The following is a 24,536-nucleotide window of genomic DNA, read 5'->3' as shown; positions in this document are numbered from 1 at the left end:
CGGGGCCGACCATATGACACCCTACACAACTACCACGAAAAGCTAACTTTATGTGGTTCCATATTCTGAGTCTGGGCAATATTTCAACAAATCCACTTTCTAACCCTGGCATATTTAAAAAAAAAATTCTTGAAGTGACTTTTTACGCAATAAAATAAAAAATTGGTCAATGTAGGTTTTGGTTGATTTGACCCTCGGAATATTGACCGATCATCATCTAAACAGCCGCTCTAAGTATTTGGTTAGATCCCCTTCACCTTGTAAAATATGTGATGTTCTGCATATAATAATTGCCTCTAGAGCGACTAAAGTTTTCGGTTCATTGCACACCTGAATGAAATCTCGTCCTTGACCATAATCGAAACTTCACTTCAGATCCATAGAAAATATTCTTTACAAAGTCCACGCTTCATAGGCCTTGATACAATATTGTTTAAAAAATGCACGCCTCTTATAGTCATTAAAAAATGTATTTTTTTTAATCCAGACCTTAGAAAAATTAATTCTAATAAATCTTTTGGTCCCATATCCTTGTTTTTAGCCCCTGTCCTTTGGCAATTCCCACCCAAAAAATATTTTTAAATATATAACCACCCAAAAAGAAAACTTTAAAAAGGCACCATTAACTATAACTTCTGGTTTTTGTTCATTTTTGCGTTTTTATTTTTAGGTTGAAACACATGTTTCCTGTGTTCCCCCTAATCGTGAAGACGATGATGATAATGACGCTGAGTCGGATGGTGATGATGTTCCATGGAAAGTAAACGGGATGTTGGCACAACAGATGTACGCCCGTAAAAGTATATTAACATAAAAACACACACACACAAACACTCTCTTGCACACACACACACACACAATTCCCCCAAACACGTACAGACACACAGATAAACAGTCAACAGGACACTCAAACAGATATCTGTAGACACTTCCCTATAGACAATAACAAAAAAGACCACACACACACAAAGAATAACACAAAAAAGTCAACGGCTGCAACGGAAATTTAAAAGTTTTGAATCAAAAACAAACAAACAAAGCAACAACTTTTCCAACCAACCAATCTACAACAACAAAAAATATGTTCACTGTCAGTTAGAACAAAAAAAATAAATAAATAAATTTTATTCGGATTTGTGTTCAAGTGAAGTTAAATTAGTTTTTTTGGTGAGATAAAGTTTTGTGTTTCAAAATCGTGTAAATCGACTAAAACGGCTGCTAAGGAAATCTTCAGCTAAGCCTTGAATTAACCAAAAACGCTGTCTTATCCCGATGCTGCTTGAGTAATTTCCATTTTTTTTTGCCTGCCAAATTTCTAATGGCCTAAAGTGTAGGCCACAGCTGTGCCAAAATAGAAAAACCTTTTAAAGTCGCTGCAAACATTAAATGTGTAGCCAAAATTTGACTTGCTAATAAGTGCGAAGCTTAACAGCTTTTATAAGAAATTCTTAAAATACCACATAATATCTGCCAAGAAGAAGAAGAAAAAATAAAATAATTGCCTACCAAAAAAATAGGAGGTGTGAAACGTGCTTACGGATAAAACGTGAAAAACCGAGAACACAGAAAACAAAGCAGCGAACGTTTGTTATCCTTGCTGCTCGGAAAGAGAATCTTAGCACCCTCCCTCAATCAAATTCCTTTGTCTTTGTTTTCGGCAATTCTCATTAAATTTTACATCATTTGCCAGTGAATAAAGCAAACAAAACATCAGCAGCAGCAAAAAATCAATAAAAGTGTCTGATTCGATAAAAAAATACGAAACGAAAAGCGTGTTTCATCGTTTATCGCTTTGCTACGTGTTAATGCTTTGTGATTTGCTCTCGAGCCCATAGAAAGGGGAGCAAGAATAATAAAAAAAAAACAGAAACAAAAACAAAACACCAAAACCCAAAAACTTCAGAAAAATTCTTTCGTGTTGGTGCAAGGATCGAAACGAAAACGTCAACATGGCTATGGAATGGATAACGGCTATGGACAAAAGGTAAGCGTCTAACAAAAATAACTTTATTTTCAAATTCAAATTTGTTTTTATTTTTCGCTGATGATATTATTGTGAACTGTAATCTTTGGTTAAGATCTCCGGTTATTTTATGAGCGCACATTTTACAAATAACTTTGTTATCAATAGGTTGCCAAATATTCCATCGAAGATCCCATCATTGTACACAATGTGATAAAGTAGGTTTTCCAAAAATGTATCATTATGTAAATCTATAAAATAATGAATATATTTTACTGAGAGGAGAATCAGATAGGCTTTATATTTCAGCTGCACGCTAATGCGTATACGCTATGAATATTATTACATTAACATAACGTATACGCAATGTAAACCATTCGATAGGTCCTTTAAGATCCTTTAAGATTACTGAAACGGAAAAAAAATCTGGATGTTTGTTTCAGTTATCCGATGTTTTCACTTAAGCGAAGTTCGGTTAACAGAAAATAATTTCAGTTATACGAACTTATCATAAGCAAAAAAAATCATTTTTAGGAATTTCAATAATTTATATGATATTCGTACATTTGGACTTTTATGAAATTAGACAATATAAATTGGAAATGGTTGACATGTTTACTGCTTAAGGCATTTTTATTATGAACTGTCTTTTTTATGCGTATTATTAAAATGCGCGGCTTGTAATATTTATAATAGATTGATTGATTTTAAAAATGGAAAACATCGGTCCATGTCTTTGAAAAATTTTCATACTAGCCGATTTAAGTCTTTTAATAGCTGACTTGCTTTTTATTATGGGGTTGTGAATGAGTAACATACTTCCTTACCAAATTTTTTCATGATAGATTCTCTTTTTTAATTCGTTCCTATTTAAATTTTGGTTATCATGTTGAAGGATTTAAATAATAAAATAGAGTAGTTGAAAGTATAGGACCTCCTCAAAATTGTATTTATATATAGTTGACACACACGTTCTATACGTCGGAAAAATCATTAATTACAGAAAAATATATGTTAGTGTAGGCTCGATGTAAAATATTCTGTCGATGTAAAATATTCTGTCATTATCTTTCACTCATGATTTTCAGTAATGCGGAGTGGTTTAAAAGGAAATTGCATAATTTGACTACAAAGGCTATTTCAGTTATCCGATATTTTCAGTTATGCGAAGTTTAACTTATACGGAGTAAATTGTGGGCGATTAACCTAAAATACAATGGTGCAGGAAATCAATTTCACTTATCCGATATTTTTCAGTTAAGCGACTTACAGTAAAGCGACTGTATAAATCGATGTAATATTTTAAGGAAATTTTTCCGAAAAACTAGTGAATTTACACCTTATATAGGTCCTTAAAAAATAATCTCTAACAAATCCACTCCCAATAAAGGTCTTTTATAGGTTCTTAAAACATATTTTTTTAAAAATCCAGTGTTTCTATAGGTCGTTAAAAGTATCCACGACTGATTTAAGTCTGGAAAAAATCTACGCCTCGTAGGGACTTTGAAGGCCTTGAAAAAATATTCGTAAACAAATTCATGCCTCATAAAGGCATTGAAAAAATATTCCCTAAACCAGTGAGCGGAGTAGTATAGTCGGACGGGGCCGACCATACGATACCCTACACAACTACCACGGAATTCTAACTTTCTGCCGATGTTTATTCTGAGCCTGGGCAATATTTCGTGATCGTTGCTCCCTCTTGACCGATTAGAGATCAACAGCACCTCTTTTTTACACTGACATATTTTCCGAATATTCCCAATATTGTCCAAATATTCCTAATTACTTGTCCAGATTCCCTTCACCGTGGATTGTGTTGTGATGTTCGGATTATAATTGCGACACTTAGATCGACTCGAAAAAACATAAACAATTAATTTTTCGGTCCACTTTATCCCAAAATTTTTATCTGATCATCACCGAAAATTATAGTGATGTCGATGACCATACAAAAGTCATGGTCCATTTGACCCGCTAAATATTGACCGATCTTTATCAAAACAGGCATGCTTATTCTTCGGCCCGATCCCCTTCTCCATGCAAAATTTTGCGGTGTTTGGACCATAATTGGACCTCTGGAGCGACCAGAAAAATCGACAAAAATAAAGTTTTTGGTCCATTTCATCCCCTAAATATTAACCGATCTTTTCCAAAAAATAGGGGTCTTTATTGGCCAGAACCTATATTATATGCAAAATTTCGTGAAGATTGGTCTATAACTGTGGCCTGTATCGTGTTTACAAATTATAATGGATAGACGGACACACATGTTTAGATCGACTCAGCTAGTCGAGATACGAATATCGGTATATTTAAAGGTGGGACTAGGACCAATATTTCGCGGCGTTACAAACATTTTGGACTACACAAAGCTATAATACCCTGACAACATAGTTGTGTAGGGTATAAAAATCCACGGCTCTTAGAGACTTTGAAAAAAATATTCCTTAAAAAATCCACGCCTCTTAGAAACTTTGAACAAATACTCTTTGGAATATCCACGCCTCATAGAGACTTTGAAAAACTACTCTTTAAAGCATCCACGCCTGTTCGAGGATTGAAAAATATTCTTTAAAGCACTCACGCCTGTTCGAGGCCTTGGAAAAATATCCTTTAAAGCATCCACACCTGTTCGAGGCCTGTGAAAAATATCCTTTAAAGCAGCCACGCCTGTTCTAGGCCTGGGAAAGATATTATTTAAAGCATCCACACATCATTGAGGCCTTGAAAAAATATTCTTTAAAGCACCCATGCCTCATGGCCTTGAAAAAGTATTCTTTAGAAAATCCACGCCTCTTAGCGACATTGAAAAATATATTCTTTAAAAACTTACTTACTTAGCTGGCTTGTGACAGAACTTTCGTTCCATAAGCCGAGCATAAAAAAATATTTCCAGGCGCGTCGGTCTTTTGTGCAGTTTTTCCAATTTGAAAGACCATATACGGCAATGTTGTCTTCCACTTGGTCTTTCCATCTTATTCGTGGCCTTCCCCTTCTGCGTGAACCATCAGCTGGTTCGCTTTTATATGCCTTCTGGACTGGGGCATCTTCATCCATTCTCACAACATGACCTAGCCAACGTAGTCGCTGCAGCTCAATACGTCTAACAATGTCCATGTCCGAGATTAGCTAGTGCAACTCATGGTTCATTCGACGGCGATATTCACCATCAACGCGATATTCACCATCATCCTTCTCCGAATTTCAAAAATGATGTCATTCGTTTTGTTTATGGCCGTACCAAGGTATATTAAATCTCTGGCTACATCGAAGCTGCAGTTCTCATCAGCTTGGTCTTCTCGCCGTTTACTGCCAAACCCACTTTGGCAGACTCCTTCTCAATTTTTTCAATGGTGGCTGTTACCCCTCTCCGTGTTCGACCCATTATGTCGAGGGCAGCGATCATATGGTGTTTCTAGGCGCTCGTAGAATATGTCTTTGGACTGTTCATCTTTTTCTTCGGTCGGACCATGGGCGCATATGAGACTGACTGACCCCACTCCTTATCAAGGTCATTCAAAAATAATCTTTAAAAAATCAACGCCTCCTATAGGTCCTTAAAAAATAATCGTAAAAAAAATCACGCCTTTTATAGGTCCTTAGAAATAATCCATTACTTATCATGGTCCTTAAAAATGCACAGGCCCTTAAAAATATTATTTAAAAAAATCCACGCCCTTTATAGGGCTTAAAATATTCTTTAAAACATTCACACCTTATGTAGGTCCATAGAAAATATTCTTAAAACATTCACGCCTTATGTAGGTCCATAGAAAATATTCTTTAAAAAATCCACGCCTTATATAGGTCCTTAGGTCTTCAAAAAAATATTCTTTAAAAAATCCACGCCTTATATAGGTCCTTAGATCTTCAAAAAAATATTCTTTAAAAAATCCACGCCTTATATAGGTCTTCAAAAAAATATTCTTTAAAAAATCCACGCCTTATATAGGTCTTCAAAAAAATATTCTTTAAAAAATCCACGCCTTATATAGGTCTTCAAAAAAATATTCTTTAAAAAATCCACGCCTTATATAGGTCTTCAAAAAAAATATTCTTTAAAAAATCCACGCCTTATATAGGTCTTCAAAAAAATATTCTTTAAAAAATCCACGCCTTATATAGGCCTTAAAAAAATATTCTTTAAAAAATCCACGCCTTATATAGGTCTTAAAAAAAATATTCTTTAAAAAATCCACGCCTTATATAGGTCTTCTAAGCATATATTTCCAGCACGCCATTGCGTATACACAATAGGTTTGATAACATTTACATAAAGTATACGCAACATAACGATTAGGCCTTTCACAAATATTTATAAACATTTCTAAAATGATTTTCTAAAAGAGGACTTTTTCGAAGGACTTCGAAAAATATTCTTTAGATCCACGTTTCTTTAGGGCTTTGGAAAAATGCTCTTTAAAAACTACGCACATCTCTTGTAGGCCTTGAAAAAAATATTCTTAAAAAGTTCAGGCCTCTTTTGGACCTTGGAAATATATTAGTTAAAAAATCTACGCCTTATATAGGCTTTAAAAAAAATTGTTTAAAAATTGTATGCCTCCGATAGTCCCTTGAAGCATATTCTTAAAAATATTCACGACTCCGATATTCTATTTTAAAATATTCTTTAAATTTGTTTAATGTCCTATTCACTCTTTCGTGAAAAATATACACCTGATGTACATGACACTTTAAGTTCCCACGATATTTACTTTAAATTAGCTATATTGATTCTCCTCTATAAAAAAAATCGAAATTGACAACAACTATGAAAAAAGCTAATGATGTCCAATATCCTTGAACTTCGACAAACACAATGAGTTTTTGTGTTAACTTTCTACCCAGCAATACGCTTACAGCTGGACCAATGATTAATAGCGGTGACAGGCCATTCTGTACATAAGGTTAGAGATTTGTTTTTCTTTTGCCTTTGGCTCTATCCCGTTGTCCCTTTTCGACCATATTTTGTATTCTATTAAATATTTTTTGTTGTGAACGACCACTGCTAGGTAGGATAACCGTAGAGGAAATAATTCATTGTTTGGTCCACACCAAAAAAAAAAAAAAAAGGACCAGCAAAAAAAAAAGTACTGAAGCAAAAGAAGGCAGATTAACACTACCTCACAGCTGGAGATACGCACATATGTTGTCTATATATATATATCGGAGTCATTGTGTTAAATCATTATCTCACCAACATATTGCCAAACAAAAAAGGATATCAATTCATAAAAGGGACAAAGGCCTATTTCGAATGTCTCTTCACTTGCGAAAAAAATTCTCAAGATATTGTTAAACTTTTGTTAAGGCGAACTTGGGTTAATTAAGCTCATTTACTCGGAAGCAGGACAACATTAGATAGAATGTTCTACATCCTGCATCCTATCTTCTATTCATTTATATTTCAATTTGTAATGATTTTCATCTGTTGTTCGTTTCGTATCTACGGAATAGGCCACAAAACCAACCGAACAAAAACAGCAACAAAACCAAAAACATTTGTATTTGTCAGCCAGGTTTAATTAGTTTGCCAAAAAATAAAAAAAATAAATAAAATGATGATGGTCCCGGAATGATAAAAACATATTTTTTAAAACATACACCTCTTATATAGGCCTTGAATAAATATTTTTTAAAAAATCCACGCCTCTTCTAAGGTGGCTTGAAAAAATATTCTTTAAAAAATCCACGCCTCTTCTAAGGTGGCTTGAAAAAATATTCTTTAAAAAATCCACGCCTCTTCTAAGGTGGCTTGAAAAAATATTCTTTAAAAAATCCACGCCTCTTCTAAGGTGGCTTGAAAAAATATTCTTTAAAAAATCCACGCCTCTTCTAAGGTGGCTTGAAAAAATATTCTTTAAAAAATCCACGCCTCTTCTAAGGTGGCTTGAAAAAATATTCTTTAAAAAATCCACGCCTCTTCTAAGGTGGCTTGAAAAAATATTCTTTAAAAAATCCACGCCTCTTCTAAGGTGGCTTGAAAAAATATTCTTTAAAAAATCCACGCCTCTTCTAAGGTGGCTTGAAAAAATATTCTTTAAAAAATCCACGCCTCTTCTAAGGTGGCTTGAAAAAATATTCTTTAAAAAATCCACGCCTCTTCTAAGGTGGCTTGAAAAAATATTCTTTAAAAAATCCACGCCTCTTCTAAGGTGGCTTGAAAAAATATTCTTTAAAAAATCCACGCCTCTTCTAAGGTGGCTTGAAAAAATATTCTTTAAAAAATCCACGCCTCTTCTAAGGTGGCTTGAAAAAATATTCTTTAAAAAATCCACGCCTCTTCTAAGGTGGCTTGAAAAAATATTCTTTAAAAAATCCACGCCTCTTCTAAGGTGGCTTGAAAAAATATTCTTTAAAAAATCCACGCCTCTTCTAAGGTGGCTTGAAAAAATATTCTTTAAAAAATCCACGCCTCTTCTAAGGTGGCTTGAAAAAATATTCTTTAAAAAATCCACGCCTCTTCTAAGGTGGCTTGAAAAAATATTCTTTAAAAAATCCACGCCTCTTCTAAGGTGGCTTGAAAAAATATTCTTTAAAAAATCCACGCCTCTTCTAAGGTGGCTTGAAAAAATATTCTTTAAAAAATCCACGCCTCTTCTAAGGTGGCTTGAAAAAATATTCTTTAAAAAATCCACGCCTCTTCTAAGGTGGCTTGAAAAAATATTCTTTAAAAAATCCACGCCTCTTCTAAGGTGGCTTGAAAAAATATTCTTTAAAAAATCCACGCCTCTTCTAAGGTGGCTTTAAAAAATATTCTTTAAAAAATCCACGCCTCTTCTAAGGTGGCTTGAAAAAATATTCTTTAAAAAATCCACGCCTCTTCTAAGGTGGCTTGAAAAAATATTCTTTAAAAAATCCACGCCTCTTCTAAGGTGGCTTGAAAAAATATTCTTTAAAAAATCCACGCCTCTTCTAAGGTGGCTTGAAAAAATATTCTTTAAAAAATCCACGCCTCTTCTAAGGTGGCTTGAAAAAATATTCTTTAAAAAATCCACGCCTCTTCTATGGTGGCTTGAAAAAATATTCTTTAAAAAATCCACGCCTCTTCTAAGGTGGCTTGAAAAAATATTCTTTAAAAAATCCACGCCTCTTCTAAGGTGGCTTGAAAAAATATTCTTTAAAAAATCCACGCCTCTTCTAAGGTGGCTTGAAAAAATATTCTTTAAAAAATCCACGCCTCGCCTCTTCTAAGGTGGCTTGAAAAAATATTCTTTAAAAAATCCACGACTCGCCTCTTCTAAGGTGGCTTGAAAAAATATTCTTTAAAAAATCCACCCCTCGCCTCTTCTAAGGTGGCTTAAAAAATCCACGCCTCTTCTAAGTTGGCTTGAAAAAAATATTCTTTAAAAAATCCACGCCTCGCCTCTTCTAAGGTGGCTTGAAAAAATATTCTTTAAAAAATCCACGCCTCTTCTAAGGTGGCTTGAAAAAATATTCTTTAAAAAATCCACGCCTCGCCTCTTCTAAGGTGGCTTGAAAAAATATTCTTTAAAAAATCCACGCCTCGACTATTCTAAGGTGGCTTGAAAAAAATTCTTTAAAAAATCCATGGCAGATGGAGGGCTTCAAAAAATATTTTTTTTAAACATCCTACCCTCTTCTAAGATTTTACAACTTCGTTAGTTCCCCAAAAAGGGGAAAGTGTACGCCTCTTTTTGTTCTTGGAAGGTATTCTTTAAAAAAGTCCACGCATGAGACAACTCTTCAAAAATGTTTCTTCAAAATATTCTCGCCTCTTTTAGTCTGTCCTTTTAAAATATACTTTCCATAGTAAATATTCAAATATTTATTTTTAGTATATTTTATTTTTTTTCTCTGATAAAAATGCTTTAATTTTTCATCATTTTAACTTCTCTTCGTTTGTAATTTTATTTCCAGTTAAAAATAAGTTGTCAAATTTCTTTTGAAAATATCGTCTTCCATTACTGTGTCCCTGCATAACTTTCACAAACTTTGCCGAGCAATGCTTTTAGGATATTAAAAAATAGTTTACATTGACAACGACTCCAAATACTCGTATGACTCCCTCCTCGTATGGCACTCCCGCGTAGCTTGTTCAGCATACTTTCAGGCAGTAAGTTCATTTAAAGAATGTCTTGAACTTTAAAGTTGTTGCTGAAAACTTCATGAATACTAACAATTATTATATTAAAGGATTTTTTGAAAAGTAGAAAGTTGCTACTTTTCTTGGAGGACAGTTTTTCTTCATCTTAGCTCCACAGACTTTTTCCCCTTCCTCACAATATTCTCCACATTCTGCCACATATTTTTTATATTTGTGGCAGCAAAATAGTTTCTCTCTTTTTCTGTAAAAACAACCCATTGACTGACTCATAGTTTACATTATCTATAAACCAAACCAATCTCGCACTACTACTCCAAGCAATTGAACCTTCAATGGTTTTTTGTTTCCAATACGTTTCAAGGTCAAATTACCAGACTTATTGGCAATCGACCAGCATATAAATTGAATTCTTTTGTAGCCAATTTTTTTTCCAACGAAGCATCGTCGTCATCCACAACAAAAAAATAGTGCTGACTCAATTGTCGTTACAAGTGATTTGCTGCTGCTCTTTGGTTTGGAAGGTGGCTCCAGTTAACTTCCGTTGGTGTCTGAATGTTTTTTTTTTCTTGGCTATCACCAAACAAAAAAATAACCTTTAATTCTTAATGTTTTGGCAGATAAAATTGGCAATCAGGTTGTGGGTAAACATTTTTTTGCTCGTACATGATAACAAATTTTTTATTCCCATTATATTCGAAGGCGAGAGAAGTACTGGGATATTATTTTCAAGGACTAAACGAGACGTGGAAAATATTTGTATATATTTTCTACAATAAATTTTCTTATTTTTTCCCAAGGCCTACATAAGGCGTGGATTTTTTAAAAAAATATTTTTTCAAGCCACCTTAGAAGAGGCTTGGATTTTTTAAAGAATATTTTTTCAAGCCGCCATAGAAGAGGCGTGGTTTTTGTTTAAAGAATATTTTTTCAAGCCACCTTAGAAGAGGCGTGGATTTTTTAAAGAATATTTTTCAAGCCACCTTAGAAGAGACGTGGATTTTTTAAAGAATATTTTTTCACGCCACCTTAGAAGAGGCGTGGATTTTTGAAGAATATTTTTTCAAGACACCTTAGAAGAGGTGTGAATTTTTTAAAGAATATCTTTTCAAGCCACCATAGAAGGGGCGTGGATCTTTTAAAGAATTTTTTTCAAGCCACCATAGAAGAGGCGTGGATTTTTTAAAGAATTTTTTTTCAAGCCACCATAGAAGAGGCGTGGATTTTTTAAAGAATATTTTTTCAAGCCACCTTAGAAGAGGTGTGGAATTTTTAAAGAATATTTTTTCAAGCCACCATAGAAGAGGCGTGGATTTTTTGAAGAATTTTTTCAAGCCACCATAGAAGAGGCTTGGATTTTTTGAAGAATTTTTTTTCAAGCCACCATAGAAGAGGCGTGGAATTTTTGAAGAATTTTTTTCAAGCCACCATAGAAGAGGCGTGGATTTTTTGAAGAATTTTTTTCAAGCCACCATAGAAGAGGCGTGGATTTTTTGAAGAATTTTTTTCAAGCCACCATAGAAGAGGCGTGGATTTTTTGAAGAATTTTTTTCAAGCCACCATAGAAGAGGCGTGGATTTTTTGAAGAATTTTTTTCAAGCCACCATAGAAGAGGCGTGGATTTTTTGAAGAATATTTTTAAGGTCTACCATCAGGCGTGGATTTTTAAAGAATGTTTTTTGAGGTCTACCATCAGGCGTGGATTTTTAAAGAATGTTGTTTGAGGTCTACCATCAGGCGTGGATTTTTAAAGAATGTTAAGGTCTTCCATCATTTTTTTGATTTTTAAAGAATTTTTTTAAAGGTTTACCATCAAGCGTGTATTTTTGTAGAATGTTTTTTAAGGCCTACCATCAGGCGTGGATTTTTAAAGAATGTTTTTTGAGGTCTACCATCAGGCGTGGATTTTTAAAGAATGTTTTTTGAGGTCTACCATCAGGCGTGGATTTTTAAAGAATGTTTTTTGAGGTCTACCATCAGGCGTGGATTTTAAAAGAATGTTTTTTGAGGTGGATTTTTAAAGAATGTTTTTTGAGGTCTACCATCAGGCGTGGATTTTTAAAGAATGTTTTTTGAGGTCTACCATCAGGCGTGGATTTTTAAAGAATGTTTTTTGAGGTCTACCATCAGGCGAGGATTTTTAATGAATGTTTTTTAAGGCCTACCATCAGGCGTGGATTTTTAAAGAATGTTTTTTGAGGTCTACCATCAGGCGTGGATTTTAAAAGAATGTTTTTTGAGGTGGATTTTTAAAGAATGTTTTTTGAGGTCTACCATCAGGCGTGGATTTTTAAAGAATGTTTTTTGAGGTCTACCATCAGGCGTGGATTTTAAAAGAATGTTTTTTGAGGTGGATTTTTAAAGAATGTTTTTTGAGGTCTACCATCAGGCGTGGATTTTTAAAGAATGTTTTTTGAGGTCTACCATCAGGCGTGGATTTTTAAAGAATGTTTTTTGAGGTCTACCATCAGGCGTGGATTTTTAAAGAATGTTTTTTGAGGTCTACCATCAGGCGTGGATTTTTAAAGAATGTTTTTTGAGGTCTACCATCAGGCGAGGATTTTTAATGAATGTTTTTTAAGGCCTACCATCAGGCGTGGATTTTTAAAGAATGTTTTTTAAGGTCTACCATCAGGCGTGGATTTTAAAAGAATGTTTTTTGAGGTGGATTTTTAAAGAATGTTTTTTGAGGTCTACCATCAGGCGTGGATTTTTAAAGAATGTTTTTTGAGGTCTACCATCAGGCGAGGATTTTTAATGAATGTTTTTTAAGGCCTACCATCAGGCGTGGATTTTTAAAGAATGTTTTTTAAGGTCTACCATCAGGCGTGGATTTTAAAAGAATGTTTTTTGAGGTGGATTTTTAAAGAATGTTTTTTGAGGTCTACCATCAGGCGTGGATTTTTAAAGAATGTTTTTTGAGGTCTACCATCAGGCGTGGATTTTTAAAGAATGTTTTTTGAGGTCTACCATCAGGCGTGGATTTTTAAAGAATGTTTTTTTAGGTCTACCATCAGGCGTGGATTTTTAACGAATGTTTTTTAAGGTCTACCATCAGGCGTGGATTTTTAAAGTATGTTTTTTAAGGTCTACCATCAGACGTGGATTTTTAAAAAATGGTTTTTAAGGTCTACCATCAGGCGTGGATTTTTAAAGAACGCTTTTTAAGGTCTACCATCAGGCGTGGATTTTTAAAGAACGCTTTTTAAGGTCTACCATCAGACGTGGATTTTTAAAAAATGGTTTTCAAGGTCTACCATCAGGCGTGGATTTTTAAAGATCGCTTTTTAAGGTCTACCATCAGGCGTGGATTTTTAAAGAACGCTTTTTAAGGTCTACCATCAGGCGTGGATTTTTAAAGAACGCTTTTTAAGGTCTACCATCAGGCGTGGATTTTTAAAGAACGCTTTTTAAGGTCTACCATCAGGCGTGGATTTTTAAAGAACGCTTTTTAAGGTGTGGATTTTTTCTCTTCCCTAAAGAAAATCACTATTTACGACAATGTGTAACTTATGGTAAACAAACAAAAAAGTTTACTTTCTTTTACGGTTGTTTACCATTGTCATTTTATCCTTTCAGCGGTGCCACATTCACATTTTGTTGGTTTCCTTTTTTGTTCGCAAAGAAATTTAAATACATATAAAATATTTGGCTAAAACCAAGGACAATAAATTTCACTACTCTAGCAAGGATGGATGGTTGAGGGGGATGGGTAAATAGTCCGTGTCGTATTTTAAAACTATTGCGTTGTCGTTCCACAATGTTTTGTGTGAAATTAATGTTTGGTTTAAAAAGCAGCATGAGGTAAATAAATGGCAGTGTCCTTGAATGGTAGAAAAAGGCTACAAATGCACAATCATGAATGGATGATGAATGCGTGTGCACACTTGTATTGTGAAATATGATTTGTGTTCCAAAAAATCCGCTGGTTATTCAGTAGTCTTTTAAGTCAGAAATTGTATTTTCAGATTCAAGCAGCAGGTCAATTTTTTTAGGAGGAACCAACAAATTCTGTGGCACAAAATTTGGAGTAGGTTTCTCCTCTACATTAAATATATTAAATTCTACACACATCTAAACGTCATCCTCACCTTTGCCTATTGCTAAACACCTTAGCATCCTAACGAATTAAAATATTACCCAAAAATCTGTAAACTAGACTAAAATATTAAATATTCGTATTAATATTATTTTTATTTAAATAAATTTTTCATTATTACAAAATAATAAATTACAATTTCCAAGTAAAAGACGTTTACCAAAGTTGAATTCATTCATACATATTTATGAAAATTCAACTGCAAGGCAGACAATGGCGTAGGTGAAGAACAATTCCTTGGAGAAATTTAAAATTGCCCAAAGGAATGGTGGGAACTAGTTTTCAAGTTCGAAATAGCCATTTATAGAAAAATGTTCCAAAATCACTTACAGTTTTCAGATTCCTACTAAACTACGCTCGAGGCCTAAAATTCTGTTTCAACAGCATATTTACATTACAAGCTGAAACTCAAACAAATGTAATGATGAAAAGAACAACAAGAACAACAAAATCCATTTTTTTGGTTATTTCCAATAAGAATTCTAACAAAATTTACCAACATGATGGGAGGCAGTGGTTCGGTGTTTGGTTGGGCGCCACACACCCCAACCAAAAACTAGAAATAAACAATTCGTCGAATAGGAATGAAAAAAGAAGTCAATAGAATATATAATACTAAAAGGAAATTACTTTTCATTTTAAAATAAACGCACAAACACACACATACATACAGAGAAACACACAAAAGCTACTTGAAATGAACAAAGGTGAATGCCAGGTTTTTTATTTAAAGCATCGCTTTAAATGGAAATAGATATTGAAGGTCTGATGTAAATTGGGATTTTTAAAGAGAAAGCATAGAAGCAAAAAATGGCTTGAAGTTTTAAAGAGTAGTTATTCAAGGTCTATAAGTGGCGTAGGGTTTTTTAAATGTAATTTTTTAAGATCTACCATCAGGCTTGGATTTTTTTAAATATTATTTTTTAAGGTCTACCACCAGGCGTGGATTTTTTAAAGAATATTTTTTTAAGGTCTACCATTAGGCGTGGATTTTTTAAAGAATATTTTTTTAAGGTCTACCATCAGGCATGGATTTTTTAAAGAATATTTTTTAAGGTCTACCATCAGGCGTGGATTTTTTAAAGAATATTTTTTAAGGTCTACCATCAGGCGTGGATTTTTTAAAGAATATTTTTTAAGGTCTACCATCAGAACTACCATCAGTGTGGATTTTTTAAAGAATATTTTTTTAAGGTCTACCATCAGGCGTGGATTTTTTAAAGAATATTTTTTAAGGTCTACCATCAGGCGTGGATTTTTTAAAGAATATTTTTTAAGGTCTACCATCAGGCGTGGATTTTTTAAAGAATATTTTTTAAGGTCTACCATCAGGCGTGGATTTTTTAAAAAATATTTTTTAAGGTCTACCATCAGGCGTGGATTTTTTAAAGAATATTTTTTAAGGTCTACCATCAGGCGTGGATTTTTTAAAGAATATTTTTTAAGGTCTACCATCAGGCGTGGTTTTTTTAAAGAATAGAATATATCGACACATGGTTCCTTTTGAGAATATGCATGGAATCACTTTCTGAGTCGATTTACGCATGTCCGTCTGTCTGTCCGTCTATGTATTTTTGTGAACAATGTACAGATAGCATTTATGATCCGATTTGGATGAAATTTGGCACAAGTCACTTATTTCGCCCAAGGGCGAACTCTGTTGGGAAAAATCGGTTCAGATTTAGATATAGCTCCAATATATATATATATATATATATATATTCGTCCGATTTAATGTAAATGGTGCACCAAAGTCCCTATATATCTCTCGATTTGCACGAAATTTAGCACAGCGTACTGAATTAAGCCTAGAACGATGTGTGTCAAGTTTCCTGAAAATCGGTTCAGATTTAGATATAGCTCCCATATATATTTTCGTCCGATTTAATGTAAATGGTGAACCAAAGTCCCTATATATCTTTCGATTTGCACGAAATTTGGCATAGCGTGATGAATTAGGTGTAGAATGATTTGTGTTAAGTTTCGTGAAAATCGGTTCAGATTTAGATATAGCTCCCATATATATTTTCGTCCGATTTAATGTAAATGGTACACCAAAGTTCCTAAAGAGCTTTCGATTTTCATGAAATTTGGCACGGCGTAATGAATTAGGTCTAGACTGATGTGTGTTAAGTTTCCTGAAAATCGGTTCAGATATTGATATAGCTCCCATATATATTTTCGTCCGCTGTATTGTAAATGGTGCACCAAAGTCCCTATATATCTTTTGATTTGCACGAAATTCGGCACGGTGAAATGAATTAGGTCTAGAATGATGTGTGTTAAGATTCGTGAAAATCGGTTCAGGTTTAGATATAGCTCCCATATATAGTTTGGCCCGATTTTAAGTAGATGGTGCACCAAAGTTCCTGAAAATCATTAGAAATGCACGAATAAGTTTCGTGAAAATCGGTTCAGATTTAGATATAGCTCCCATATATAGTTTCGCCCGATTTTAGGTAAATGGCGCACTTAAGACCCGTAGCTAAGCTGATTGACAAAACGTATTCAAATTAATATAAATTAATCACTAGCAAGTTCACTTGAAATCGGTTCAGATATAGATATAGCATAGCTTCCATATATATTTTTGACTTATTCATGTTAATTGTACACCAAATAATCAATGGGTGTCTGATTGAGATTAAATTTCGAACAGTACATAGGTTGCAGAATGACATGTGTAGGGATTAATGTTAGTCGGTTCAGATATAGATTAAGATCACACATTTAATTTCCTTTGATTCCATCTCAATGGTCCTCCAAAGATTCTATGTCTGTTCAATCTACAGGATATTGTAGATATTAACATCTCTTGTCTGTACCCAAAGTGCTGAAGGGTGTCATGTAGTCGGCCCAGTCCGACTTTACTACTTTCCTTACTGGTTTTTATTTATTATATTACCATCTAATTGTATCGCTATCATCAGGGGATACAATCCTAAAATTTAACAGATAAAAAGTGAACTTAACTTCCAATTTTTATTCTTTCACTTTCTTAGTTGACTTAAGAAGCTACACTTTTTCCCAATTTGTCCTTGCTGCACGGGTTACCTCACCACACCCCCCCACCTATCCCCATTATTATTCGTTCACCATTTTATCACTAACTTGTAATTGTTGGGGATACAATTTAGTTCACTTATCTCGTTCAAATTTCAAATTGTCCTCCGCCATTATCCTTTCACCCACTACACCACTAAAATTATTATTATTATTTACCCGTATATTGTAAGCGATTTTCGTTTTTTATTGTCTTCTTTGTCGTTGTCATAATGTCAATTCTCGTTTGTCCATTTTCATTTGTGTTCTTCTTATTCTCCTTTCAGACCTTGTGACCGTAATCTGCGCGATGTTGAATTGATATCCTGTCGTCTGCGGCGTGTGGAGCCATTGTGTCGTTTGCCCGGTTCTGCATTGCAGCAATTGGCTATGTGCGGTTTCTACGAAGATCTAGAAAAAGGAGTAACACGTAAGAAGTCGTAACAGTAGCAGAAAGTAGTCGTTGTAGTAATGATAAATGATAAATTTGTTCTTTTTTGTGGCAAAGATTTATTTTTTAGTTCTTTTTGGTATCCGTTTTTTTTTTTTCTTAATCTACTGCTGAAGAATAAAATTTACTTGGACAGAATAAGGTCAAACTTCAATTACATTGAGGTTGCGCTTGATGAAGCTAATGGTGCATTGGTTCAATCTTCCATGCAAGGATAATGTTTTTGCGGATAATAAATATGTTGAATTTTAAAGAATGTTACTTAAGCAGAGTGGCAATATTTTTTCAAGGCTTAGAACAGGCGTGGATTTTTAAAGAATACTTTTTCAAGGCTTAGAACAGGCGTGGATTTTTAAAGAATACTTTTTCAAGGCTTAGAACAGGCGTGGATTTTTAAAGAATACTTTTTCAAGGCTTAGAACAGGCGTGGATTTATTAAAGAATATTTTTTCAAGGCCTAGAACAGGCGTGGATTTTTAAAGAATACTTCTTCAAGGCTTAGAACAGGCGTGGATTTTTAAAGAATACTTTTTCAGGGATTAGAACAGGCGTGGATTTTTATACCCTCCTCCATAGTATGGAGGGTATATTAATTTTGTCATTCCGTTTGTAACTCATCGAAATATTCATTTCCGACCCTATAAAGTAAATATATTCTTGATCAGGGTAAAATTTTAAGACGATCTAGCCATGTCCGTCCGTCTGTTGTAATAACGCTATTTTCTGAAGGAATTGAGATAGGGTGCATAGGGTTGTCTTTTGTCTGCAGGCAGGTCAAGTTCGAAGATAGGATATATCGGTCCACGTTTAGGCATAGCTCCCATATAAGGGGTTCTTGAGCGCGTTTTTCAACCTAATTCACTCAATATTGGGTTGCTATTGGTTACTAAATGTCTCCACAAAAAAGTATAAATATAGGCCCACTTTTTCTGGTAGCCCCCTTATAACGGCACCACCTAATTTTCAGTATTTTGGGGGTCTTAGTCGTATTTTTCCAACGAATTGGCTGTAATTTAGTATTTTGAGTTTTTAATAGGTTCAAAATCTCTCCACAAAAAATTATGAACATAGGTCTATTTTTTCGGGTAGCCCCATTATAAGGGTACCCCCAATTTTCGGTATTTTGGGGGTCTTGAGCGCACTTTTCAACCGAATTCGCTGCAATTTGGTATTTTGTAGTCGTATATGGTAACAAATCTCTCCACCAAAAATTATTAATATTCGCCCCCCTTTTTGGGGTAGTCCCCATATAACCCCATTTTTTATATTAAGATCGTTATTTGATTTGGTCTGTGTTTTGGGCTTGGTTCTAAGACTCTATTGTAATCTTTTCACCTGCGGAGGATATCCAGATAAAAAACTAGAACGTAAGGTACGATAATGAACTATAACCGCATTTAAATCTAGCCCCTGTGTGGGAGGTACCAGAAGGAGTGGACCGATATTCCCCATCTTCGAAATTGAACGAAATTTGGAAGAAATAGTAGTTGGAAGAATAGAAATCTAAATTTTCTGAAACGGATTTTGTCCAAAGAAACATGGGGTCTAAAACAAATATATTTCGATGAGGCACATTTTCACCGTGTCAAAGTGTATACACCCCCATTAGCCATAAGGCTGAGGGTATAATTATCCATTTTGAAATTTATATTATGGTTTACATAATAGGTTTGTAGAAATGTCGGTATAGGTCCACTTTTTGTTATTTTCCCTATATTTCCATTTCAAGTACCTCTCAGTATATCTATGATGGAGAGTATCCAAAGTTCGGCCCGGCCGAGCTTAACGCTTTTTCACTTGTTAAAGTATATTTTTTCAGGGCTTCTATTTCTAAAAATCTATTCCCACACCCAGATCACGACCTCGATTTATGCCACAGTATAATGTATTGTGTGTTATAAATGCATATCTTGCTAAGATCACCTCTTGCTTACATCCGAAGTGGTGTAGGGTATTATATAGTAAACTCAGGTTTTTTATAGGGTTGCAGTTTAAAAAGTTCCATTGTCTTTTCATTTTGTGAGGTGTGGTTGCAAGAAGAAATTAATATAAGGCGCCTAAAACTATGCTACACTTTTTTGCTTACTACTCTAAAATGTTAATAATGAAGTTCTGTAGATAATTATTTTGCTTGTAACAAATAGTTTTTGTTTCGGTACTTTCTATTCCTTTAACCATTTATTTTGCTTTCCATTTCCCCCTTTTCATTCATGTTACACATCTATTTTCTGTTCTCTTTATAGTTTTTCGTGCCGGTGAACAAGGTCGTTTTTGGTACGCTGTCTTAGGTGGGTCACTCGAAGTGCGCTATCATGCCAGTGATGCCAACGAAGGAAAGGTAAGTACTTAAAATTCTAAATAGTTTGGGTTTTTTGCTGTTGTTGTTGTTGGCTGGTTAGATTTTTACCTTCAAATTGGTTGGGATGGGAAAATAACAAAACAACAACAAAACATAAATAAATGAATAAAAACAAACAACAGCATTTTTAAAGGAAATAATAAATTTTTAATATGCCAAAGTCTCAGAGAACTTCGGTCGGTAAATGTGTGGTGTTCTATGGTTGCTTCTCTTGTCTGCTTCTTCTTCTTCTTGCTTTTGGTTTTTGCGATAAACATAAAAAGTTTAAAGAATTTTCACTGAACGCGAAATTCGCTACCATGAAAATGAAAAACTTTGGCATTTTCATTTCGAAATTTCGTTCGTTTCGTTTTCTTAGAAAAGTGAGTTAACGTTGCCAAAGTTGGGTTGCTGCTGCTACAGTTGTTGTTGTTCTTCGGATAATAATATTGGATGGAAATAGATACTCTTTTAATTTTTCCCACAGATTTTTGCGCACTTAACAAAAATGTATAAAAATAGGAGTAAAGAAAACAAAAAAACGAACGAAGGACAAAACATCCTGTTCCACAAAACTTGGACGTTATTGGAGATAGAGAGTGAGTGTACGTGAACGTACAGATTTATTTGGCGCCAGATTCATTTAAAATTGTCGTGACACAGTATTGCTGGCGCCGGAAATAATTTTTAAAGAATATTTCTTCTGTTTTTTAATATTTAAACTTTGTGAAGTTAAATAGATATGGGTATGCGTGTTGTGACCACAAAGTGTGGGTTGTTTTGGAATTTGTGATATAAAAGTGAAATATATATATATTAGTGGAATATTTGGGTAGTTAGGTAATCTCCAAGATAGGCCTTCTTTAAAAAATCCACGCGTTTTATAGGCCTTCTTTAAAAAATCCACGCGTTTTATAGGCCTTCGAAAAATATTCTTAAAAAAATCCCCGCCTTCTATAGACCTTCTTTAAAAAATCCACGTCTTTTATAGGCCTTCGAAAAATATTCTTAAAAAATCCCCGCCTTCTATAGGCCTTCTTTAAAAAATCCACGCCTTTTATAGGCGTTCTTTAAAAAATCCACGCCTTTTATAGGCCTTCTTTAAAAAATCCACGCCTTTTATAGGCCTTCTTTAAAAAATCCACGCCTTTTATAGGGCTTCTTTAAAAAATCCACGCCTTTTATAGGCCTTCTTTAAAAAATCCACACCTTTTATAGGGCTTCTTTAAAAAATCCACGCATTTTTTAGGCCTTCTTAAAAAAAAGTATTATTAAAAAAATTCACGCTTTCTAGAGGTCCTTGAAAAGTATTCTTTAAAAAATTCACGCTTTCTAGAGGTCTTCGAAAAGTATTCTTTAAAAAATCCACGCTTTCTAGTGGTCTTCGAAAAGTATTCTTTAAAAAATCCACGACTTCTAGAGGCCTTCGAAAAGTATTCTAAAAAATTCACGCTTTCTATAGGCCTTCGAAAAATATTCTTTAAAAATTCCACGCCTTCTATAGGCCTTCGAAAAGTATTCTTTAAGAAATCCACACCTTCTATAGGCCTTCGAAAAGTATTCTTTAAGAAATCCACGCCTTCTATAGGCCTTCGAAAAGTATTCTTTAAGAAATCCACGCCTTCTATAGGCCTTCGAAAAGTATTCTTTAAGAAATCGACGCCTTCTATAGGCCTTTGAAAAGTATTCTTTAAGAAATCCACGCCTTCTATAGGCCTTCTTTAAAAACTCTTTAAAAAACCTAAAAAATCCACCCCTTCTTTAGGCCTTCTTTAAAAAATCCCCGCCTTCTATAGGCCTTCTATAACCTTCTTTAAAAAGTCCACGCCTTCTGTAGGCCTTCGAAAAATATTCTTTAAAAAATCCCCGCCTTCAATGGGCCTTCTTTAAACAATCCACGCCTGTAGAAGGCCTTCGAAAAATATTCTTTTAAAAACCCATACCTGTCCTAAGCCTTGAAAATATTCCTTGAGAAATCCACGCCTGTTCTATGCCTATATGATTAATGTAGGTCCACTATACCATATTTAAAAAAAAAATACATCTGAAAATATTTCCTTATAATTGTTTTCTTTTATTTTATTAATTTTAAATTTCTTATCTCCGACGTGGTAAAATTCGCCATTTACAAGATTCAATAGATTCCCGATCTCGCACCGCCATTACATTCAACCACCTCCGATTGGCATCATAAGGCCTAGTGGCACATAGCAGACGACCATTTTCCGTGTGTTGTAAATAGATATAGGCCTCCCCCTCCGGTTCATTATTCGATGGTGGATTACCAAATGGCCAAATAATATTCCACCACAAAGGTGCGGAACACGAATCCATGCAGTTGGGACAAAATGAAACACTGTCGTCCTTGGATTCCAAACATCTAGGTTCTCCATTGAAAAATACGGAGATGGCCACCATACTTCGGGCATTGAAGAGTAATTTGAATTTCCCCTTTACCTTTGGACTGTTCGGGGTGTGTATATAGGTAAATACAAGACGTTTCTCCGCCGTCGGGCCTCTATCCTGATCGGCTAACATATATTCATTGTGGCCACGATTCAGTATTGAAACATTGACATTTTGACTTTGATAGATGTCGAGTAATTGATGCGGCAATTCTTTGCGGATTCGTTCGCCCGTAATGACCTGTTGGGTGGTGAGGTCTCCTAGGTTTTGATTGAGTAATGTGGTCAGGGCGTGGGTAATAATGGGTAAAATATGACCATTATGTTTGTAATGTGTATCCACCTGGCTCCATAAATATTCAATTATTTGAAATTTCAATTTGGCATTTTTTAAGGCCGTCATCACCTGTTCCATAATTAAGGCCGGATCTGTGCGGTGTAGCTGCAATTCTTCCAGAGCATTTTTCCATATCATGAAATGTAAATTCGAATCGATTTCATATAAATCATTATCTATGATTTGTAAATTGTTGGTATTCTTTAATTCTGCACTCTGTATGCTAGCAATAATTTCCTCAGTCAGCATCTCATTTAAACTATTCGCCAGTTCATTTTTAATTAAAGCATCAAACCGATCAATATTTGTTTGACTCTTAGACAATTTGCTGTAGACTTGAAATACACTACGAACACCAACACCACAAGTCGGATCACTTGAGTCATGCCAAAAATCCCCTATTGTTTGATTGGTACATGTTGTTAGTGTGGCTTGACCGGCAGCAACCAGAGTATGGGGGGAGAGGATGGCAATAAGACTTAAACACAAAACCTGTCGTCCAACCATTGCGACTGACTGATAATCGATAACTGAATTTAAATTTGCGAAATGCACTCAGAACGATCAGTCATTTCGGCCTTTTGAGATAATACATGTTGACGATTGAGGAGAGAAATTCTCTTGGAGAAATTTTAAAAAATAATCTCTGCAAAATTTTTGAATGCAAATCGTTCTCTTTTTTTTTAATGAATATTTTTTCACGGCCTATAAGAGGCGTAGATTATTTAATGAATATTTTGTGAAGGCCTATAAGAGGCGTGGATTTTTTAAAGAATATTTTTAAAAGAGGCGTGGATTTTTTAACGAATATTTTTAAAAGAGGCGTGGATTTTTTAACGAATATTTTTAAAAGAGGCGTGGATTTTTTGACGAATATTTTTAAAAGAGGCGTGTATTTTTTAATGAATATTTTTTCAAGGCCTATAAGAGGCGTGGATTTTTTAATGAATATTTTTTTCAAGGCATATAAGAGGCGTAGATTTTTAACGAATATTTTTAATAGAGGCGTGGATTCTTTAATGAATATTTTTTCAAGTCCTATAAGAGGCGTGGATTTTTTAATGAATATTTTTTAAAGATGCGTGGATTTTTTAACGAATATTTTTTAAACAGACGTGGATTTTTTAACGAATATTTTTTAAAAAGGCGTGGATTTTTTAACGAATATTTTTAAAAGAGGCGTGGATTTTTTAACGAATATTTTTTAAAGAGGCGTGGATTTTTTAACGAATATTTTTAAAAGAGGCGTGGATTTTTTAACGAATATTTTTAAAAGAGGCGTGGATTTTTTAATGAATATTTTTTCAAGGCCTATAAGAGGCGTGGATTTTTTAATGAATATTTTTTCAAGGCCTATAAGAGGCGTGGATTTTTTAATGAATATTTTTTTCAAGGCATATAAGAGGCGTGGATTTTTTAACGAATATTTTTAATAGAGGCGTGGATTTTTAGACCTCGAGGCGGGGATTTTTTAACGAATATTTTTAATAGAGGCGTGGATTTTTTAACGAATATTTTTAATAGAGGCGTGGATTTTTTAACGAATATTTTTAATAGAGGCGTGGATTTTTTATTTTGTGAAGGCCTATAAGAGGCGTGGATTTTTTATTTTGTGAAGGCCTATAAGAGGCGTGGATTTTTTAATGAATATTTTTTAAAGAGGCGTGGATTTTTTAACGAATATTTTTAAAAGAGGCGTGGATTTTTTAATGAATATTTTTTCAAGGTATATAAGAGGCGTGGATTTTTTAATGAATATTTTTTTCAAGGCATATAAGAGGCGTGGATTTTTTAACGAATATTTTTAATAGAGGCGTGGATTTTTTAACGAAT

The 24,536-nt window shown here is 34.2% G+C and overlaps 1 protein-coding gene across 1 annotated transcript; it reads left to right on the top strand.

Annotated features, from left to right (window-relative positions):
- The first annotated feature begins 1,899 nt into the window (after positions 1 to 1,899).
- On the top strand, positions 1,900 to 19,989 carry LOC133327327 (rap guanine nucleotide exchange factor 4-like). The gene is made up of 3 exons (XM_061535890.1): positions 1,900 to 1,984; positions 17,460 to 17,602; positions 19,867 to 19,989. The coding sequence occupies exons 1-3, from the start codon at positions 1,950 to 1,952 to the stop codon at positions 19,971 to 19,973; spliced, it is 285 nt and encodes a 94-aa protein (XP_061391874.1). The 5' UTR covers positions 1,900 to 1,949; the 3' UTR covers positions 19,974 to 19,989.
- The last annotated feature ends 4,547 nt before the right edge of the window (positions 19,990 to 24,536 follow it).

Source organism: Musca vetustissima, unplaced genomic scaffold (genome assembly GCF_032173495.1).
Source record: "Musca vetustissima isolate MV318-11 ecotype Yass unplaced genomic scaffold, APGP_CSIRO_Mvet_v1 utg3966, whole genome shotgun sequence".
Taxonomy (NCBI): domain Eukaryota; kingdom Metazoa; phylum Arthropoda; class Insecta; order Diptera; family Muscidae; genus Musca; species Musca vetustissima.
Note: the sequence above shows the minus strand (reverse complement) of the source record. Positions and strands in the feature narration are given on the sequence as shown.

What these genes read in the sequence shown, in the direction of transcription:
- LOC133327327 (XM_061535890.1), top strand. Translation starts at nt 1,950, where the DNA reads ATGGCTATGGAATGGATAACGGCTATGGACAAAAG. An exon ending in ATAACGGCTATGGACAAAAG is followed by an intron (nt 1,985 to 17,459) that starts GTAAGCGTCTAA and finishes TTCTCCTTTCAG; the next exon opens with ACCTTGTGACCGTAATCTGC. An exon ending in TCTAGAAAAAGGAGTAACAC is followed by an intron (nt 17,603 to 19,866) that starts GTAAGAAGTCGT and finishes TTCTCTTTATAG; the next exon opens with TTTTTCGTGCCGGTGAACAA.